The 19,409-nt window shown below is 45.4% G+C and overlaps 1 protein-coding gene across 1 annotated transcript in view; it reads right to left on the bottom strand.

Moving 5' to 3' along the window:
* Window positions 1–623: 623 nt before the first annotated feature.
* LOC137524806 (aldehyde oxidase-like) overlaps window positions 624–19,409 on the bottom strand; it is a 339,511-nt gene continuing 320,725 nt past the window's right edge. The window contains exons 35-37 of the mRNA XM_068245128.1: window positions 9,938–10,126; window positions 8,916–9,083; window positions 624–1,609 (exon numbers count right to left, since the gene is read on the bottom strand). Coding sequence (XP_068101229.1) covers window positions 1,559–1,609; window positions 8,916–9,083; window positions 9,938–10,126 — 408 coding nt within the window. The 3' untranslated portion in view covers window positions 624–1,558. The remainder of the gene's footprint in view (window positions 1,610–8,915; window positions 9,084–9,937; window positions 10,127–19,409) is intronic.

Genomic DNA, 19,409 nt, shown 5'->3' with positions numbered 1-19,409 from the left:
TGCAACAGGCATTGGTTGCCAGAGACACAAGAATCTACATGCACATGTCAGTACGGATATCAGGAAGAGCTAAATAAGCAAATAAGCATTTGAGCACATGTGAATATCAATGAGCTGACAATACCTGAGGTGATGCCTGCATGGTTTGCTGAGAGTTGAGGATACCTGCTTTTCCTTGTTTAGGCCTCTCTTTATATTGGAATATCCACGATGAACTCTGGCTATAGTCATGCGGCTAGATTGGACTCTTTTGTTCCTTGATTTTGTTTTTCTTTTTTGATATATTTTTTGATTTTTTGTTTATTAAGCTGCGCAGCTTTCAGCCATTATCTACGTGCACTGAGTCCACTGGTTAGATTCTTTCCGAATTAGAGGGCCCTAGGTTCAGTGGATTTTGGGGTGTGGGTCGTTGGGGATGTGGGATTTTCCGCTGCCATATATGTTTTTATGCTAATTTTGTATATTGTCTTTTGCAAGTGATGAATAAAGTTTTGTATTTTTACAAATAATATATATCAATATTTTTTGTATTCAATCGGGCCATACCCCTTCCACACAACATCTCATAAGGTCTGTTCTAGTTTATAAGCTGTAAGCAATCTTTTAAAGCAAAGTTGAAATGCTGGGTGTTAGACCACTTTAATAGGCTTCCATTAAGCAGAGACAACCAAACATTTAATCTACTTTGTAAATGTTTAAAGAGGAACTCCAGTGAAAATAATGTAATAAAAAGTGCTTCATTTTTACAATAATTATGTATAAATGATTTAGTCAGTGTGTGCCCATTGTAAAATCTTTTAATTCCCTGATTTACATTCTGGCATTTATTACATGGTGACATTTTTTTGTTGGCAGGTGATGTAGCTGCTGCATGCTTTTTTGGCAGTTGGAAACAGCTGTAAACTGCTATTTCTCACAATGCAACAAGGTTCACAGACAGGAAACTGCCAGGAGTACCACGGTCCTCAGAGTTTCTTGTGGGAGGGGTTTCACCACAATATCAGTCATACAGCGCCCCCTGATGGTCTGTTTGTGAAAAGGAATAGATTTCTCATGTAAAAGGGGGTATCAGCTACTGATTGGGATAAAGTTCAATTCTTGGTCGGAGTTTCTCTTTAAATATAAAATAAAATCATGGGATATCTAAAAAAGGTAATTTTAGTAGTAGAAGGATAAATACAAGTGTTTATCTCATCTTTTCATCTTGGGTTCACTTTAGCAATGATCTCATACACTGCACAGTTCAAATATTAGCATGCCAGAAAGTAAATTGTCCATGTAGCCTGTTGCCTGTTGCAAAGCACTGCATAATTTTCATCAGTACATCTTCAAAAGGAATTTATAAGAAATGTTTATAAGAATATTTTATATCTGAATGGATTCTGTTAAAGTAAAACTTTGTAATCCTAATATCAGATGGAAAGCACAGATACACTTTAAAATAGATCAATAATGTATTTACTCTACTATGATCTACTATGAATAGAACTAAATTAATACAATTTTAGATTTTCCGCAGCAGATAAACACAAAAACCAATTGACACAACACGGTTTCTTCATATATTGATAGCCCAAGGAACATAGGTGCCAGGTTCATCTTTTGGAATCTATAATACAAACAAACAGCTTGTTCAATTTAGACACATGGGTAACTACATACAGTATACAAATACACAACTGATCTGTGTCTCCTTGCAGAGTTTTTTTTTTCCACAAACAATGACAAGTAGAGATGGGACAACAAATCTGTCAAATCCCACAATCTTTATGGAGATGCATATCCTAGCCCTCAATTTTTGCAATTCAAATCAAATGAATCCTTCAGCCATTTGCCCTGCCATAGTGGAGTGATGTTAACTCACCTCTCTGGGATCCACACATGGCCTATCTTTTTCCACCTAGGCATCCCATCTCATGGGTAACAGCCGCACCTGTGATCACAGGATGCTTATGCGATCACAAATGCTGGCACCATAGAGATGGGAGGCCTAGGAGGAAGAAGATGGTCTGTTTGTGGATCCTGTAGAGGTGGGTTACTTCACCCCTCCTCTGCGCACTCTCCATTGGCATGGGGGGGGGGGGGCTCACTTAATTACTGGGGAGGCTTTCTAGCTACCTACACTATGGCTGCTCTCTGGCTACCTATACTGAGGGAGGGATCTCTACTGGGTCAGGGCCAGTTCTCTCATGAAGCAAGGTAAAATATTTGCTTCAGGCACAGAGAATTCAGGGGCAGCATTTTTCTACTGTGTATACCGTCCTGAGGAATGGAGTGGCTGAGGGTGAGCAGTGCGTTTGTCACAGACTCACAGCCAGCCTGTGTGATTGTGTTAAGCTGCAGCATGTCATGTGAGAACATTAAATGAAGCAGAGTGAACTGTCGGGTGCTGTGGGATCATTCCAAATCGGGGTGGGGGATGCATCCTCACAAGTTTGCCTCAGGCAGTAAAAAGTCTAGAACCGGCCCTGTACTAGGTATTGCCCTGTGGAATTAATTTAGTGAAACTAAAGTCAAAATTTGAAAAAGTCATGGAAGGGTAGAAGGAAAAGCAGAGAGGTAGAGAAAGAAAGAAAAAAGGAAGCGATCAAGAGAAAAAGGAAAAGCAAGAATGCAGCGTAAAGAGACTGTTAAAGAAAACCTGTAACTTCAAAAAGTTCCCCTGGGGGTACTCACCTTGGTAGGGGGAAGCCTCCGGATCCGATCGAGGTTTCCACCGTCCTCCTGTGTCCCACTCCGGTCTCGCTGTACCCCTCCGAACAGTGGGCATGTAAATATTTACCTCCCCGGCTCCAGCGCAGTATCCGCTCGGAGATAGATGGAAATACCTGACCGATGTCTGTCCGCTCTACTGCGCAGGCACAAGTCTCCTGCACCTGCGTAGTAGAGCGGACCCGACAGAGATCGTGTATTTCCGCCTATCTCTGTATGGTTTGGCGCAACAGCGCCCCCGCTGGAGCCAGGAAAGGTAAATAAATCAGGCTTGTCGAGGGAGAATTCCGGGACACTTTTTGGGAGCCAGCGCTGGACTGCCTGCAGCTACAGGGTCCCAATGAGGCTTCCCCCTACCGAGGTGAGTACCCCCAGGGGAACTTTTTTTGGTTACAGAGTCTCTTTAAGTATACACTAAGAAGTACAATGGGCCTCAAAATTGGTAATATTTGTAGAGGTCACTATCTTTGAACTTATACCACTCCCACCAAATCTGGAGAAACCGGTTGAAACTTGCTCTTGGATAGGAGAATGATTTCTTTCATTTCCCAGATTGAGATTTCAAGACAGCTGGTATTAGCATTTTGGTCATGTTTAGGAGGGGAGGGAGGGAGGACTGTTTTTTTGTAGGCCTTAGTTGACCTAGAAATTGAATGTAGAAAGCAAGTCTCCTGTGAAAAGGGAAGGGTGACTTAGGACATTTCCTTCATCAAATAATGAACTTTAATTATGGGGTATTGCCACGCTATGTGCACAAGGGTGCCTACACTCAAGTTATATCTCCAACAACCTACGGGAGAAGATGGCAAAATTTTGTTCAGCTTTGCAGGTGTCATATCCCAGGATGAAAGAAATGTAATGCACTGCTCTTGAGTAGCTACATTTAGAGAAGTTTTATTAGTGTGTAGAAACACCTTGCCATTGAAGAGTAAAAAGTTATTTCCCCAGATCCTTGTGCCAGTAAGACTGGTGTGGGTGAAGGTTGGGAGAGCAAAGGACAAAAAGGAATTGTCAGGACCAAAGCCCAGGTTTCCTCTTGTAGAAGTCATTGAGCCAAGGATCAAGGCTATATGGTTTACTTTCCAAAAACTGGAGTAGGAGTTGCAAAGATCAAAGTGTGTGAAAGATACAGAGCTTTCAGTGGTATGTCTGCAAGCACATGATAAGTTGCAATCCAGTGTTTTGAGGAGAATGCGTCTAACAAGTCAAGAACTCTCCCATGGTGAGAGGCCAGTACTTTTGAATATCAAGGAGACCTACCCCTTCCTGGAAATCAAAAAAATGGAGGATTTTAATCTCACCCATTTATGGAGCCAAAAAATGTACACATTTTTTTTCAATTGCTTTAAAGAAGCTGTTCGTATGTGTTTCACTAGACGCTGCACAGCACTTTTTGGGGTTTTATTGGCTTAAAGTGTACCATAGATGGCAATGTAAAAATTTTGATACTTACCCACGGCTTCCTCCAGCACCATGAGCACCGATGCATCCCAGGCTGTCCTCCCAAGTGACTCCTTTCAGCCACAATTACTCCCGGTAAACTGAATCAGTCACGCCAGTCAGCAGGGGATGCATCGGAGCTCATGGGGCTGGAGGAAGCCCAGAGTAAGTATCAAATTTTTTCACATTGTCTTCTCTGGTACACTTTAGGAAACAGCAATCGTTCGTGAAACGCATTGTTTGACCCCAACTATCTCTGTTCAATAAACTTTTTGGACTTCCTTTGAGTCATACTGGCTACTATATTCTACAGATAAGCAAACCACTGCCTTTCCATTTAAAATTGTTTTTAACTGTCTTATATTTTTGGGCGACCTCCACCCTTCAGTATTCTGTGGACAAGATTTGTGAACACTACCAGTAACAGAAATGTTTTTGCTGTGGTTATACCTGTTGGGATCCTGATTTGTTATGCATTTCCTGATAGTGACGCTGTGCACCAGGACTGTGTTGCAGGGGCACCTCCAGCCATTTTGTAACTCCAGGCGAGAAGGCCTGCCTCACACACGTGTTACTGCCAGTCCTCTCTACTCACAGGCTAGCTGTGCAGTTTAGCTCCACTCCAGGTCAAATAACGCTGACTTGTGTGCTGTGCCTGTGCTCAGAACACTCCATCCGGACCCATTGACTGTCTCTCTCCTGCGAGGCTGTGTTGAGGCTGGCTGCCAGTCAGTGCCTGACAGAGACACTCTACTGAGGCTTCCCTCATGGTCGTCCTGCCACCTTGACAAGTGTCTGTTCATGAAGGGGGGGGGGGCGCAGCCACATGTCTGGGGGGAGGTAGCCATGCAGGGCCAAGGTGCAGGACAGAGGGGCACAGTCTGGAGATAGCAGGCACCCGAATGCTCAGGTGTCTCCTGGTTGACTGGCAGGCGGCGGAGTTAAAGGCGGTACCGAACGAGGTAAACATTGAACCCGTGCGGCTGATGCTATGGAGAAGGGGCCGGACTAGAGGGGGAGGATTGGGAAGAGCAGTGTTGAACACTGCTTCTATCGGCGAGGAGCAAAATGAGGGGGCGTGTGTAGAGGCAGCAATGGAGGCTTGCTGGCTCAGGCACTGGAGAGCATGGGGTGCCAGCCAGTGAATAAATAAACATAATGAATCGTTCTGCACAGCAGTAACGACGGGTGGTCGCGGTCCCGCTGCACTAGTTTTGCAGTGTACAGCATTTCTAGAGAATAATGCAAAACTTGTGCAAAAGTCTTATTTTGAATGTAGTAGATATACTCTCAGAACATATGCAGATTACTTCTTTCTTCCAATTGTTATTAAATAGGTAGGAAATAGAAAAAAAAGTTGTAATTGCTTTGGTAAATCTGTCCCACTGATTACAGAACTCTGACAGAACCTCAGTTCCTTTGAAACTGCTGCTTCTCTGTGTGTCTGTGTCTCTATGCACTGCACCCTGTGCTCCCATTCTGACTTATGATCCTATTGCTCATTTCTAGACCTGCCCTCATTCTTTGTTCTTGCTTATCTGCCTGGGTGTATAGAATCTCCTCACAAGTGAAATTACATACCCATGAAAAAAAATGAACGTAGCTGCAAATTACATAGTACTAATAGAAGAGTCATATGGAAATCATTAAGTTTTCATACATATTGGATCATGGGACCAGGGCAGTTTCTAGGCTAAATTGCACCCAGGACGAGGGTGTAAAAATTGCCCCCCCCCCCCCCCTCTGTGGACTTGCGAGCCCTTACTCTTTAGAGACAGTCACACATCCACAGGTCACAAGCAGATCTACCTGCTTACCAGGGACCAGCCGCTCATCCAGGAGGAAGCAGGGACCAGGAAAACACACAGGCGAAGAGAGCCCGGAAAGCCGACTCCTCCATGGGCGCCATACACTGACAGCCTGCAGTACCACTACAGGACATCACGCGGTGGTGATGTGATTATGTCTTGATGTCGGATGCAGGTAGACCAGGAGAAGTCAAGGAACATGATCCCGCTGGTAATCTTCTTTCTTCTTCCATTTGGCTACACTGTGCGTCGCCAGCTCCCTAGCGGTTATGTACTTCTGCCTGCGCCCCCCCTTTCTCTACTTGTCGGTCTGCGCCCAGGGTGGTCGCCCTGCCCAAGAAACGGCCCTGCATGGGACACCCAGATTCGGGTGCGACCATATCTTGGATCTGCATGATCTGAACTTGTTGATGTGTGCAATTGCTACGCATGTTGGGCAAGACATGTGTACCATCCAGAGATGTGTGACACAAAAGGACGCAGAAGCATCACAGAACATGCCAAAGAGGGATTGGACGGAGCAAACCTATGACAGAGGGCACAGACCAGCAGATTTACCAAACAGCTTATCGAGACCCGTTTGCTACAGCAAGTGACAATCAAAGCAGCCAGCCATCATGAATGGTGGTAACTGTGTGCAACTTAAATGCCCACTCCTAAAATGATGCCCCTTGTAAGGGCAGTGTGACACCGTGATTTGGCTTTCCCCAGGATGCTGCAACACAATCCATGGCAGTCATTCCTTCATGGACAGAAACATCTTTCAACTATAAATACTACCAAATGCCATTCATTGGTCCAGTTGCAATGAGAGTGGCAGCACCCAAGATGTGCAGTGCTTTGTCAAGGACTTAATGGTCCCCCAGTCAGTTGTGAATAGTTTGCATTCACACAGGTACAACCATTGATGATTGGAGGCTGTTTTTGATAACACTTGTCATTGCAAATGAGTTTCTATGAGCCGTTCAGGGAATCTGCCTGTCTGTGTGGTCTGTCGTGTACCTGTTTTAGCCACTCTCTCCTCAGCAGGTTCTCTGATTTTCCTGCGTCCTATAATTTTCAAACATTGTTGGATAGTATTAATGTTGTGACCAACACATGTGGCAATTGTATGCAACTGTAACGATCGGTGAAGCACAGAGAGGATCTGATTACCGGTGATCTGCAGTATCACTGGGAATACAGACGTATACCAGATTATACGTGATCTGCAGTATCACCGATAATCCGATATACTAGCTAACCTCTGTTCACCTGAGTAGAGTGTAGTGTTTGCTGTAACAGTAACACTTAGAGGACTAGGCCTCAGTGCAGCAAGGAGTACTGCACAGATTCCTTCCGCAGACCTGAGCTCTCCAAGACGGGAGGAGTCAGACTGACAGTAGGAAGGATTGTCTGAAAGTGACACTCAGGAGGAGATGTCACTGACAGGACGAGGAACCGCCTCCAAGGGTAAGGTCGGTTCTCGAGGTCGGACAAGCCAGATCGTACACACACGGACAGACAAAGTACAAGATCATAAAGCAAAGGCGGAGTCTAGGTACAGGCAGAGTTCGGCAACAGGGTATCAGAATATCGAGGTACAAGATCAGGAGGCAGAAACAGAGTCTAAGGACGAGCCGGGGTTCGGCAACAGAGTATCAGAAATATCGAGGTACAAGGTCAGAGTTCAGGAGGATAGTCAGGCAGGCAAAAAGTCATAACAGATAATCACAATCAAACTAGTACTTTAGCTATCAACAGAATCTAGCTAAGTGTAGGATTACAGCTCCAGCTGGTCCCGGCACACTTGTGGATCTGACTACGGATCTGGGTGCTCCCACATATGTGATCGCAACGCCAGACAACCAGCAACTGAATAAGCAGCAGAATATATAGTTGCTGGACTCTGCTGCCCCGCCCGAACCATTCAGCCAATCATGAGTCCTGCAGGAATCAGCTGACCTTCCTGATCAGCTGACACTTCCTCTGCAGGTATAAAGATCCTGAATTCAGGCCCGCGCGAGCATAGCTCTCCATCTGCCTAGGTGCACTAACAGACCCAGCCACACCAAGCACATGCTGCTGCATGCAAACAGCCGCTTTGCTGTCAGGACATGCGGCGGCTTTTCTGCGTTCCACCACACAACCAGACGCGTGCAAACCGCCGCGTAGGACGCGGAGTCAGCCGCCTAGCTCTTGGCACACGCGGCGGCTTTTCCGCGTTTTCTCACAGCAACAACAAATTCAGGTCACGCAGCTCCAGAGTTCGGGTCTCATCCAAAACTGGGTGTCACCGTCACGTGACCCAACACATACAGAACATTGTTGCCATATGGCTACAAGCAATTCTTCATAGTTAGATTTATTAGTTAGTTTGGTTGAAAAAAGACATTGGTCCATCCAGTTCAACCATCACGGAATTGCAATTTCACTTGTGACGAGTGTGTTTATATATAGTGTTTATACTGTATATAGCAGTGTATAGGACTTTTTTTTTGCTGTACTTTTGGTCTGGTTTCATTGGGGTTGTTTGGCACTTGTTGATTACTATTGTTTAATAAACATTTGTAATCTATTTTGCAGTCTTACTTTTCAGTTTCTGATGTGCTCTTTTACAGCCATTTGGATCACTTTCATACAACTTTTATTTAAGCTGTTGGAAATCTGTTGCCCTTCCCCATACGATTGGAAAATCAGAGTTTAAGTGGAAAGGGGAGAGGCATTATGCTGTACTGCATCAGTTCTCAATACATTTGTGTTGAAATCTAATTGAGAGTCAAGTTAAATATGTGGTAGAAAATCCATCGCAATCTGATCTGTTTGTGTTTGGTGCAGGCTTGGTTGTTTGCCATATTGGGCCGTTATTGACCTGTGTATGCCTAGATTTAGTCAGATGTGTTTTCAGAACTCTACAGAATGCCTGATTCCTCATCTACATTTTATATGGTGATTTATTGTTTGAAGTAGTCATACCATGTCAGTGAATTTGTCTCCACAAGCCATCCTTATTTTCTCTGGAGTAGCAGGGCTGTTTAAAGTAAAAAGTTCAGGCAACCCCCTTTCTTTTCTGGCATATACCAATGCATCCTTGATTGCAAAATATATAGAGGATCCCAAAAATAGAGCTGGCTCTCCTATACCCTATGGGAAAAAGCATAAATATGTGATAAGTATACTATTTTATTTCTTTTTTAGTTTATTATTGGTTATTATTTCTTGCATAGCACTAAACAATATGTTTACGTAAATAATAACAGCAACAAATGTAATCAATGCTAAGAATGACTATATCTCCATTTGCAAAACAGAAGTTTGTCTTCTTAAAGCTGAAGGTATTTGCGATTATTCAGGTTGAAGTGAGCATTAGATCTCTCCCACAATGCATCACTGCTGAATATATAAATTGCCCCTTTGTTGTGCGAGTAAGCTAAACACACCTCCAGAACCACTGGAATGCAATGATGTATCAGCACTGTGACTGTTTCATACTGGTTGGTCCTTATCAGTGTATGCATAAATTGATTTGACTCTATGTAGTAGGACCTGAAATACTCAGAGTTACAGATTGCCCAGGCACTGATGAGGACCAACCAGTCTGAAACAGTCTGTATGCATGTTGGATTATTGTGGCTCTGCAATTAAGAAGCTGAAACATCATTGCATTCCAGTAGTTCCGGAGGTGTGTTTAGCTTACAGGCAGAACAAAGGGATGATTTGAATATTCAGCAGTGATGCATTGTGAGAGACATCATATGCTCACTCCAACCTGAATTATCGCAAATACCTTCTGTTTTAAGAAGGAAAACTTGTTTTGCAGAGCGGTTTTAGTAAGAGGACTTTTTGGTCCTTTTTAGCTCTTAGGTCCATGAACTTGCTGGGCAATCTGTATCTCCAATTACACAAGTGAGGGGAGTGTGCAGTACTGTCACAATGTCCTTTTTACCTTGGATATTAACTGAGGGGAGTGTACAGTAATGTCACAATGTCCTTTTTACCTTGGATGAATATATTGCATGTGGATTAGGAACATTGGCCAGCAGGGACACGTAGAATTGCTCAGGGACATCACAGACTGCTGGAATTTTATACTGAGCAGGTCCTCGGGTGTACAGCACTCCTTGTGGAGAGAACTTCAGCTCTTCAATTGTAAATAATCCAAGCCCTTGAACAAAGGCCCCTTCAATCTGGAAACACATAAGCAAGACATTAAAGTAAGCAGGAAATTAATAAACTAGTACATCAGTTTGAAATGCTGTGCTGTAACTTTTGTAAAACAGTCATTTACTTAAAGGATACTGCAGCCCACAGGCTGCGGAGAGATAAAACCTGCAATGTGTAGGGAAAGAAAAGGACATACTCACCGCTTCCCTCGCTCCCTGCCGTCGGGTCCCGCTCGTCATCCACAGCTCCCGGTACTGGCACTATGCTAGCTTTATAGTGGAGCCGCTGGAGCGCACACGCAGGAGGTGGGGGAGTGTCCGTACTTCTGGCGTCATGATGCGATGCCAGAAGCGAAGATTACAGGACATACTGCGCATGCGCGGCACTGTATGTCCAAATCAGGGCTCAGGAGAGTTGGCCAGTACCGGGAGCTGTGGCTGACGAGCGGGACCCAACGGCAGGGAGCGAGGGGAGCGGTGAGTATGTCCTTTTCTTTCCCTACACATTGCAGGTTTTATCTCTCCGCAGCCTGTGGGCTGCAGTATCCTTTAAAGGGAACATTAAAGCGGATACGAGATGAAAAACTAACTATAACAAGTAATTTGTCTATATATCTTATCTAAAGTTTAGATAGTTTACACAACAAATCTAGCTGCAAACAGCTTTAATAGAATATGAATCTTTCTTCCTGTGATAATGACAGCAGCCATGTTGTTTGTAAACATTACACAGAGGCAGGCTTATCTGCATCTTGAGCAAAAAACCTAATCCCCCCTCCTCCCCTCTGCCTCTGAAATCTCGGGCTAGTAATACCTCCCCCCTCCTCCTGCCCAGACTGAGCTCCCATGAGCCCTTGCTACTGTCTGAAAGTGCCTTGGCTCTCTGAAACCCTGTGGGCGTGGCTTGTTTAGTTTATAGGGAATTACAGTATTAAAACAAAAACAAAAAAGTATTTGGCTTGAGGAATGCCCTATAAACAATAGGAAAGGAACCCAATTATGCAATGTGTAAAAGTTCATCTCGGATCCACTTTAACTGAGAGGGATATGGATGTTTCCTTTTAAACAATACCAGTTGCTAGGCAGTCCTGCTGATCTCATTGACCAAAGTAGTGGCTGAATCACACACCTGATACAAGCATGCAGCTAATCCAGTCCGACTTTAGTCAGAGCACCTGATCTGCATGCTTGTTGAAGGGTTGTGGCTAAAAGTATTAGAGACACAGGATCAGCAGGAGAGTCAGGCAACTGGTATTATTTTAAGAGGAAAAATACATATCCTTCTCAGTTTAGGTTCCCTTTAACATGAAGATGGCCTCAAACAGATTTACAATATCTGAAGTCCTATTTACTAAGGGCAAGGAGATTATATGTGCTTATTCAGTACTTCAGCTGTACTAATCCCCTCCCTCCCCCCAGGAACAGCCCCCAAGGCGATTAGATGCACAATGCTGAAGAGGATTGAAGAGGACCTGTCATGCCGCGCCAGGAGCAGATAAAGTATAATGCTTACACTATGCAATGCCTGGAGAGCAGCACCTCAGGTGTATGAAACCTAATTGTAAGCCGGTGCCAAGTCTCGGCCCGACTACTCACACGGCCATGGAAAATTATTTGAAGATTGAAAGTATAATGCTCTGCTGCTGTTCTGCATTACATACAATATCAGGCCAGGCCCAATTGTCACTGCTATTGAAGACAAGGTTTAAAATAATACAGATGGAGAAAAAAAGCGACTGGCACTGCGGTTCCGGGTTTCAAATGGAAGTGTTCCTAGGGTACAGATTCACAGGGTATACAGCCTTCAGTGTGCTCAGGATGCAAGAGTAAACATTTCACTATTCAGTCATTAGAAAGGAAAGAATCATCCGGCACTACATCACAGGCCTTTCTTCCATATGTTTTATTATAGGTACTTTTCAATAAAGTGGAAGAGGAGAAGAAAGCGCCGGCACTGCTGTCATACACTTTATTCCGACATCAATAAAATCATGCAATGATCAGTAACGTGATCCTTACAAATTGAGGGTACACATACCGTGAGTGGCTGTGGATGGTGCAGTGGGTGCAGAGCCTGACAGCCGTTTCGCGCGATATGCGCTTCTACGGAGACTTGGTAAGCCTCCGTAGAAGCGCATATCGCGCGAAACGGCCGTCAGGCTCTGCACCCACCGCACCATCCACAGCCACCCACGGTATGTGTACCCCCAATTTGTAAGGATAACGTTACTGATCATTGCATGATTTTATTAATGTCGGAATAAAGTGTATGACAGCAGTGCCGGCGCTTTCTTCTCCTCTTCCATATCATGATGTGACTTTGGCCTGAGCACGCTGAAGATATACTCCACACACACCTGGCCTGGGGCTGTGCAGCTCCCCCCTCCCCTTCCCCTCCTCCCTTGGATGTGAAACGGTTTCTGCAGTGCCAGCAATTCCTGTCTTTCCTCCTACAAACATACACTTTTCAATAAAGTTCAAATATAAATAGCATCAATTCCATAAATTGTTCAATGACATACCCTGTGGGGCAGTGTGGGAGCAGCGGACGACCGTTTCGCTGCAAGTGAGCTTCTTCCGATGCTCCGTGCACGCAGGTTACCCTACCTCTGGGCTGTTTATAGTGCTGGGTTTCCGCCTCGAGTCTCGCGCACGTCACACCGCATGACGCCACTTCCTGCCATGTCTGTCACATCTATGCGCATGTGTATAATTTTACGTAGGGGGTTAAAGGGGGTTAATAGGTTAGAGCAGTAGCACTGAATAGGAGGCTATGAGAGTGCTACACTGTTAAAATAGGTCATAAAGAGAGAGAGAGAGAGAGAGAGAGAGAGAGATCGATCTATTTTGTATTCTTTTAGCGCTGGTATCTTCGACAACAATATGGAGAGAACACAGTCTTGTCATTAACTGTCCCTGAGTGGGGCTCATAATCTAATCATGCCACAGTCATATGTCTATCATAGTCTATAATCAATTTTGTGGGAAGCCAATTAACATATATGTACATTTTGGAGATGTGGGAGTAAACTGGAGTGTCCAAATGAACCCCATGAAGACACATACAAACTCCATGCAAATAGTGTCCTGGCCCACATTTAAATTTGGGGATCCTAGCACTGCAAGGTAAGAGTGCTATCGTCTATGCCACCAAAATGCTTGTCTGCATATGCGAGGCTTGTGTTGTTCCAAAAATGCTTATTTTCAAGTTTCTGCATATATCGGCGTTTTCTGAAATGAAAAGTGAGCACAACTCACAGAGAGGGTTCAGGGATCACGTAATCTCTGCATTACAATACTTTTTCTTTGGCTTTAATAGTGGACTACTTGATTTTTCTCTGCTTTTGAAATGTTTTTTCCTATGAAGACCCCATGAAGTATGCCTATAAGCGCTCGTAACACAAACGAGCCACGTCACTCAAATGACATAATCAAGCGAAAAGAAACAACGTTGTTTATACTCAATGATATTCAGAACTATTATCTTAGGGCCTATTTTCACTAGTTCTGCATCAGTTCTGCATCAGTTTTTCTGCATCCAGATTTCTGAATGTGGCTATTTAGCGCCTGTTTCCACTGCACGCGGATTCTGGATGCAGAAAAACTGACTCCAATGAAAGCCTATGTGCCTGTTTCCACTAACACGAATTTGCAGATTTCTGCATCCTGCATCGTTTCCCATACAATGAACACCTTAGTGGAAAAAGGCCCATAGGAATTAATTGGAGTCAGTTTTTCTGCATCCAGAAGCCACGTGTAGTGGAAACAGGCCCTTAGTCGAATGCTGGGCATGCGAGAGTGTAATTTTCAACATCCTGCAAGCATGCTCTGGAACAATGCTTTTTAACCAATTAAGCTTTTTGGACGTAGCTGCTACGTCCAAAGGGCTGCTGCGCGCCCCTACGGCCGATCGCACGCACTCCTGTGCTGCCGCCTGTTAGCCCGGAGATCAAATTATTGATCTAAGTCCCCATTAGAAAGACAGACGGCTTCTATGAGAAGCCGCAATCTTTCTGAAGAAACAAAATAAGTTTCACGTCCTCCCTTCACTTCCTATAAGTGTGATCGCAGGCTTGTAGGATGGAAAAATAATAACTGTTTACCCCCCACACTCTCCAAAAAATACCTAAATAAAATTTTTAATTAAAAAAAAATTACAATAAAAAAAAATTACATTAATAGTTACCTAAGGGTCTGACCTTTTTTAATATGCATGTCAAGAGGGTATATTACTATTATTTTTTTTAAATTACTGTATATACTCGAGTAAAAGCCGACCTGAGTATAAGCCGACCCCCCAACTTTTCCCTTAAATTTCAGGAAAAAGTGATTGACTCAAGTATAAGCCGAGGGTAGGGAATGCAGCACAGACCTGATAGACCGTGGGGGCTGATAGAGGCCCAGGTAAGTAAATTGCAACTTTTTGGTGGTGCTGGCAGAATGCAGCAGTGATGGCTGATCAGATTGGTTGCTGTAGGCAACATTCAGAATGCAGTTTTAATGAATAAGGTCCACAGGGCCTTTACATCTTCTAATGTGAAGTGGCCCCGGCATATGCAGAGTGGTGGCAGGCAGTGCAAAACTGATCATTGTGACTCCCAGGATTGCATTGTAGAATGTGCATAGCGAGCTGGGCTTTCATCCTTAAGCTTACCATTCAAATTACACATTTATGCCCTCATCGCCATGACTCCCTCAAATGCCACCACGGCATATGCAGAGTGGTGTGGGCAACACAATTAACCCCAGCATATGTAGACAGTGCACAGGGAGTGGGGCTTCTTTACTCACATGTCAGAAGAGAGCGCCTGGTTTGCTCGTTGTCACCATGCCTCATGCCGTCACCCAGCCACGGAACAACACAACACAGAGACTATAGCCAGTCAGGAAATCACACTCTGCTGTTGTGTATTCTTCATATAATGAGCGGTGTTATCAGCCATGCACGCAGTTCGGGCAATGACTTCCTCTTCAGAGAGCGGGATGCGTCTCCTAGGTTTCAGTTTCGTCACGAGGTATGCTCCTGCCCTTCAGGCACCTGATTGGCCGGCTGTGTTGCTGACAATACAGCCAGCCAATTGGGAACATACCTCGTGACGAAATGTGAAACATAGGAGATGCGTCCTGCTCTCTGAAGAGGAAGCAATTGCCTGAACTGCGTGCATAGCTGATAACACCGCTCATTGACGAGTACACAGCGGCAGAGTGTGACTTCCTGAATGTCTACAGTCTTTGTGCTGTGTTGTTCCGTGGTTGGCAAGAGGCATGGTGCTGACGAGCAATCCAGGCGTGTGGTGCTGACATGTGAGTAAAGAAGCCCGGCTCGCTGTGCACTATTTACATATGTTGGGGGTCAATTGCGCTGCCCGCAACACTCTGCATGTGCTGCGGTGGCACTCGGGGGAGAAGGTGACTCGAGTATAAGCCGACACCCCCACTTTTGGGCCACTTTTTTGGACCCAACAAGTCGGCTTATACTCGAGTATATACGGTATAAGCTGATGGACGCAAAACTGAAAAAATGCACCTTTATTTCCAAATAAAATATTGGTGCCATACATTGTGATAGGAACATAATTTAAATGGTGTAATCAAAGGTAAAAATTGGCAAATAAAATACGTGGGTTTTAATTATGGTAGCATGTATTATTTTAAAGCTATAATGGCCAAAAACTGAGAAATAATGATTTTTTTTCCATTTTTCTCTTAATATTCCCATTAAAATGCATTTAGAAAAAAATAATTCTTAGCAAAATGTACCACCCAAAGAAAGCCTAATTGGTGGCAGAAAAAACAAGATAGAGAGCATGTCATTGTGATAAGCAGTGATACAGTTATTGACAAATGAATGAGAGGTAAAAATTGCTCGGATGCAGAAGGTGAAAAACACTGAAGGCTGAAGTGGTTAAATGTACACACCCAGCCGACTGCACAATATATGCCCAATAGTGGTCTAAGTTGATCCACCAGTTGAATTGGGCTATAAACTTAATATTAGTCACTCATCCTTGTAGTTTAATGTTGTTTAGCTACTTTTTCACGATTGTTGTCTAATATGGCAATATCTGATATCTGTTCTAGCTTTACATACAGGGCCGGATTTAGGACAAGGCCGCCTAGGCCATGGTCTAGGGCACCACAGGAGCAAGGGCACCAAAGCAGCAGGCTGAACTTATGCAGCATTTGCAAACTTGCAAATGCTGCAATGCAGAGAGATCAGGCGAGCGCCTGACCGTGGTACTCTGCTGCTAGCCACCTGTGCAGCAGCCACCTTGCTCTCTGTGCACTTTTGCGGCCAGTGGCTATGGACTTGGGCAGCATTGGAGACAGAGGGGAAAAGGAAGCTTCTGCACTGGAGACGAGTGGAGAAATGAGTGACACTGATGGCTGCAGCGGTGTGAAGTCAAGCTGGCTACCTATACTGAAAGGGGGGAGTGGGAAAAGGAGGGATTAAGGGAGTCATTAGGTTACCTATACTAGAGGGAAGGGGGGAGATGTCAGCTGGCTACCTGTACTAGAGGGAAGGGGGGGGACGGGTCATCTGGCTACCTATACTGAAGGGGGGCGAATGGTGACAGACAGCAGCCTTGGGCGGTAAAGAGTACAAATCCGGCCCTATTTACATACCAAATAAATGTCCTACATATCCAAGTACAGTAAATCACAAAAGTGAGTACACCTCTCATATTTTTGTAATACAGTATTATATCTTTTCATTGGACAACACGGAAACTATGACACTTTGATACAATGTTAAGTAGTCAGTGTGCAGCTTGCATAACAGTCAATTTGCTGTCTTATCAAAATAACAAAACACAGCCACTAATGTCTAAACTACCGGCAACAAAAGTGAGTATTTGTAAATGTTAATATTTGTCTCCACCATTATTTTCTAACACTACCTTAACTGTCTTGGGCATGGAATATACAGGTTGCAACTAGAATCCTTTTTCACTCCTCCATGGCATAGCTGGTGGATGTTAGTGAACTTGCATTCCTCCACTTGAACTGCTCCTCACTGCCAACGAACTCATACATCACCAAACCCTGACACTCCCATCTCCATGCTTGACTGTGGTAGACACAGTTATCTTTGTACTCCTAAAGTGGTTGCCGCAGGGCCGCCATCAGAAATTTTGGGACCCCTCACACGTCATCAGGCCTGCACCCCCCCCTCCTGAGCCCACCCACTGGCTGCTGAGCCTGCCCGATAGCCACCCCACCCCGCCCATAGCGTCAAAAAATGTGCATGGCTCTGACACCAAAGAAAGCAGCGCACACAGCACGACGCATGTGAAAAAGTGTCCCCCTCTGTGTCACCTCAGTTTGTGCAACAGTAAGGTTAGTGTTAGGTATAGTGATGGGAAGGCTTGTGTTAGGTGAAGTGGCAGTGAACGTAGTATTAGGTGTAGCGGTGGGTAGGCTAGCGTTACAGGTAGTGGCAGTAAAGCTAGTCTTAGGAATAGTAGCAGGGATGGGCCATTCCCTGCTCATCTTCCATTAACAGTCACACAGATCAGAGCAGAAGTAGTACTGGGGCTTATGCCTTCCAGCGTTAGATCACTGATGTCCTCCCACTGCAGCCACTAGGCCTCAGTCTTGGTCCGAGTCTCACGTGACGTGCAGAGACGCTTGGGCTGAGAGGAAGGCTTACATCTACTGGATGTAATGGAAGAGCATCCGTGACCCGACGCCAATGGAAGAGGCAAGACCCAGCATTACTACTGCTGCGCTGATTTGTGGGTCTGTGGTAGGTGGAGAGGCTACACCACCACAAAGACAGACAGACCCTGAGTCTGTACCGTCTGAGTGCCCACAGCCTGGAGATAGAGACAGGGCGGCACAGACAGACATGGAAGCCTCGGGAGGAGAGACTGTGCAGACAATGTGACCAGGAGGTCTTGGAGGATGAGGCCCACTTCCTGCTACACTGCAGCAAATACGCACCTGTGAGGACCACCCACTTCCAGAGACTCTCCGCCCACATCCAGGATTTTACCTCCACATATGAGGAGAGGAAACTCTACATCCTACTGGGGGAGGAGGAAACAACCGTGCAAATAGCTGCCCGATATATCACTGCCTGCCACCAACTGAGAGGAACATGATACCACATGGACTGTATTCCCCCAATACCCCCCTATGGACTGTATATCCCAGACCCCCATGCTGTCCCTTACCTCCTCCACAAACCTATGGACTATATACCCCAACCCCCTTTATCCTCCCCTTATCCCCACAATCCCCCCTCCCCATGTTAATGTTTTGTTTTGCTTTGGCAATGCTAAATGTATTTGGTCCTGCTAATAAAGCTTTTTTGGATTTGGATTTGGATAGCCAAGGGAGCAGAAGATGGAGGCCCTGGTGAAGGTGGAAAGAAAGAAGTCCAGGTGCCCAGGCCTGTTAGGGATCAGATGAGCACTTGTCACAGGAGGATGGTAGCAGTAACTTACAAAGAGGTGACCCATGAATGTTTCAAAGAGGGGCATTGTGATCTGTAGGTACACCCCATAGAGACTAAGTGAAGCTGTAAAAGATAGAGTCAGACATATAGAGAGCTAAGAGGGTGGGGAGGGAGGGGGGAGAGAAGAGACAGAGAGAGGAGAGATGGAGAGATGGAGAGGGGAGAGAGAGGGGGAAGAGAGAGAGAGAGAAAGATGGAAAGAGTGAGATAGGAAGAGGGGAGAGAGAGAGAGAGAAAAGAGACAGAGGGAAGGGGTAAATGAGAGAGGGGAGGGAGAGAGAGATGGGGGGAGAGAGAGAGAGAGAGAGGGAGGGAGATTTGGGGAGAGAGGAGGAGGGAGAGAGGGGAGGGACGGAGAGGGGGGAGAGATGGGGAGAGAGCGGGGAGGGAGGGAGGGAGAGAGGGGGAGAGAGAGAGAGATGGGAAAGAGAGGTTTACCCCACAATTTGCTTCTCCCTTATATAATGAAGTAGTGGCTCAGGCCCTTCTCTCCTGTTTTTACACCAGTGTAGCTCTCCTCTCCATCCAGTGGCAGGCTAGCTTGTTTTCTCCCCCTCCCTCCAGTGGCTGATGTTATCTGTCTGCCCTGAATTCCTCTCTTATCTGGCTCTGACACACGGCAGCTGCAGGAGCACACTATCTGCGTGTGCTGATGGCTGGTCTCCCCTCCTCCCTGCTGTCACTTCTGATCTGCACGCTGGATGCTGGAGGATGAGGGGAGAATGGTGCAGGCTGCACTGCATAGAGGTCTCCTGTCTTGGGCAGCGCAGAAGTCGGCAGCTAGAGTGGTCTCCTCCTGGGGATGGGGACTGGCAGAACGCTGGCAAGCACAAGGGACACTAT

This window comes from Hyperolius riggenbachi, chromosome 7, assembly GCF_040937935.1.
Source record: "Hyperolius riggenbachi isolate aHypRig1 chromosome 7, aHypRig1.pri, whole genome shotgun sequence".
In the NCBI taxonomy this organism is placed as follows: domain Eukaryota; kingdom Metazoa; phylum Chordata; class Amphibia; order Anura; family Hyperoliidae; genus Hyperolius; species Hyperolius riggenbachi.
This window is presented reverse-complemented; position numbering and strand designations above follow the sequence as displayed.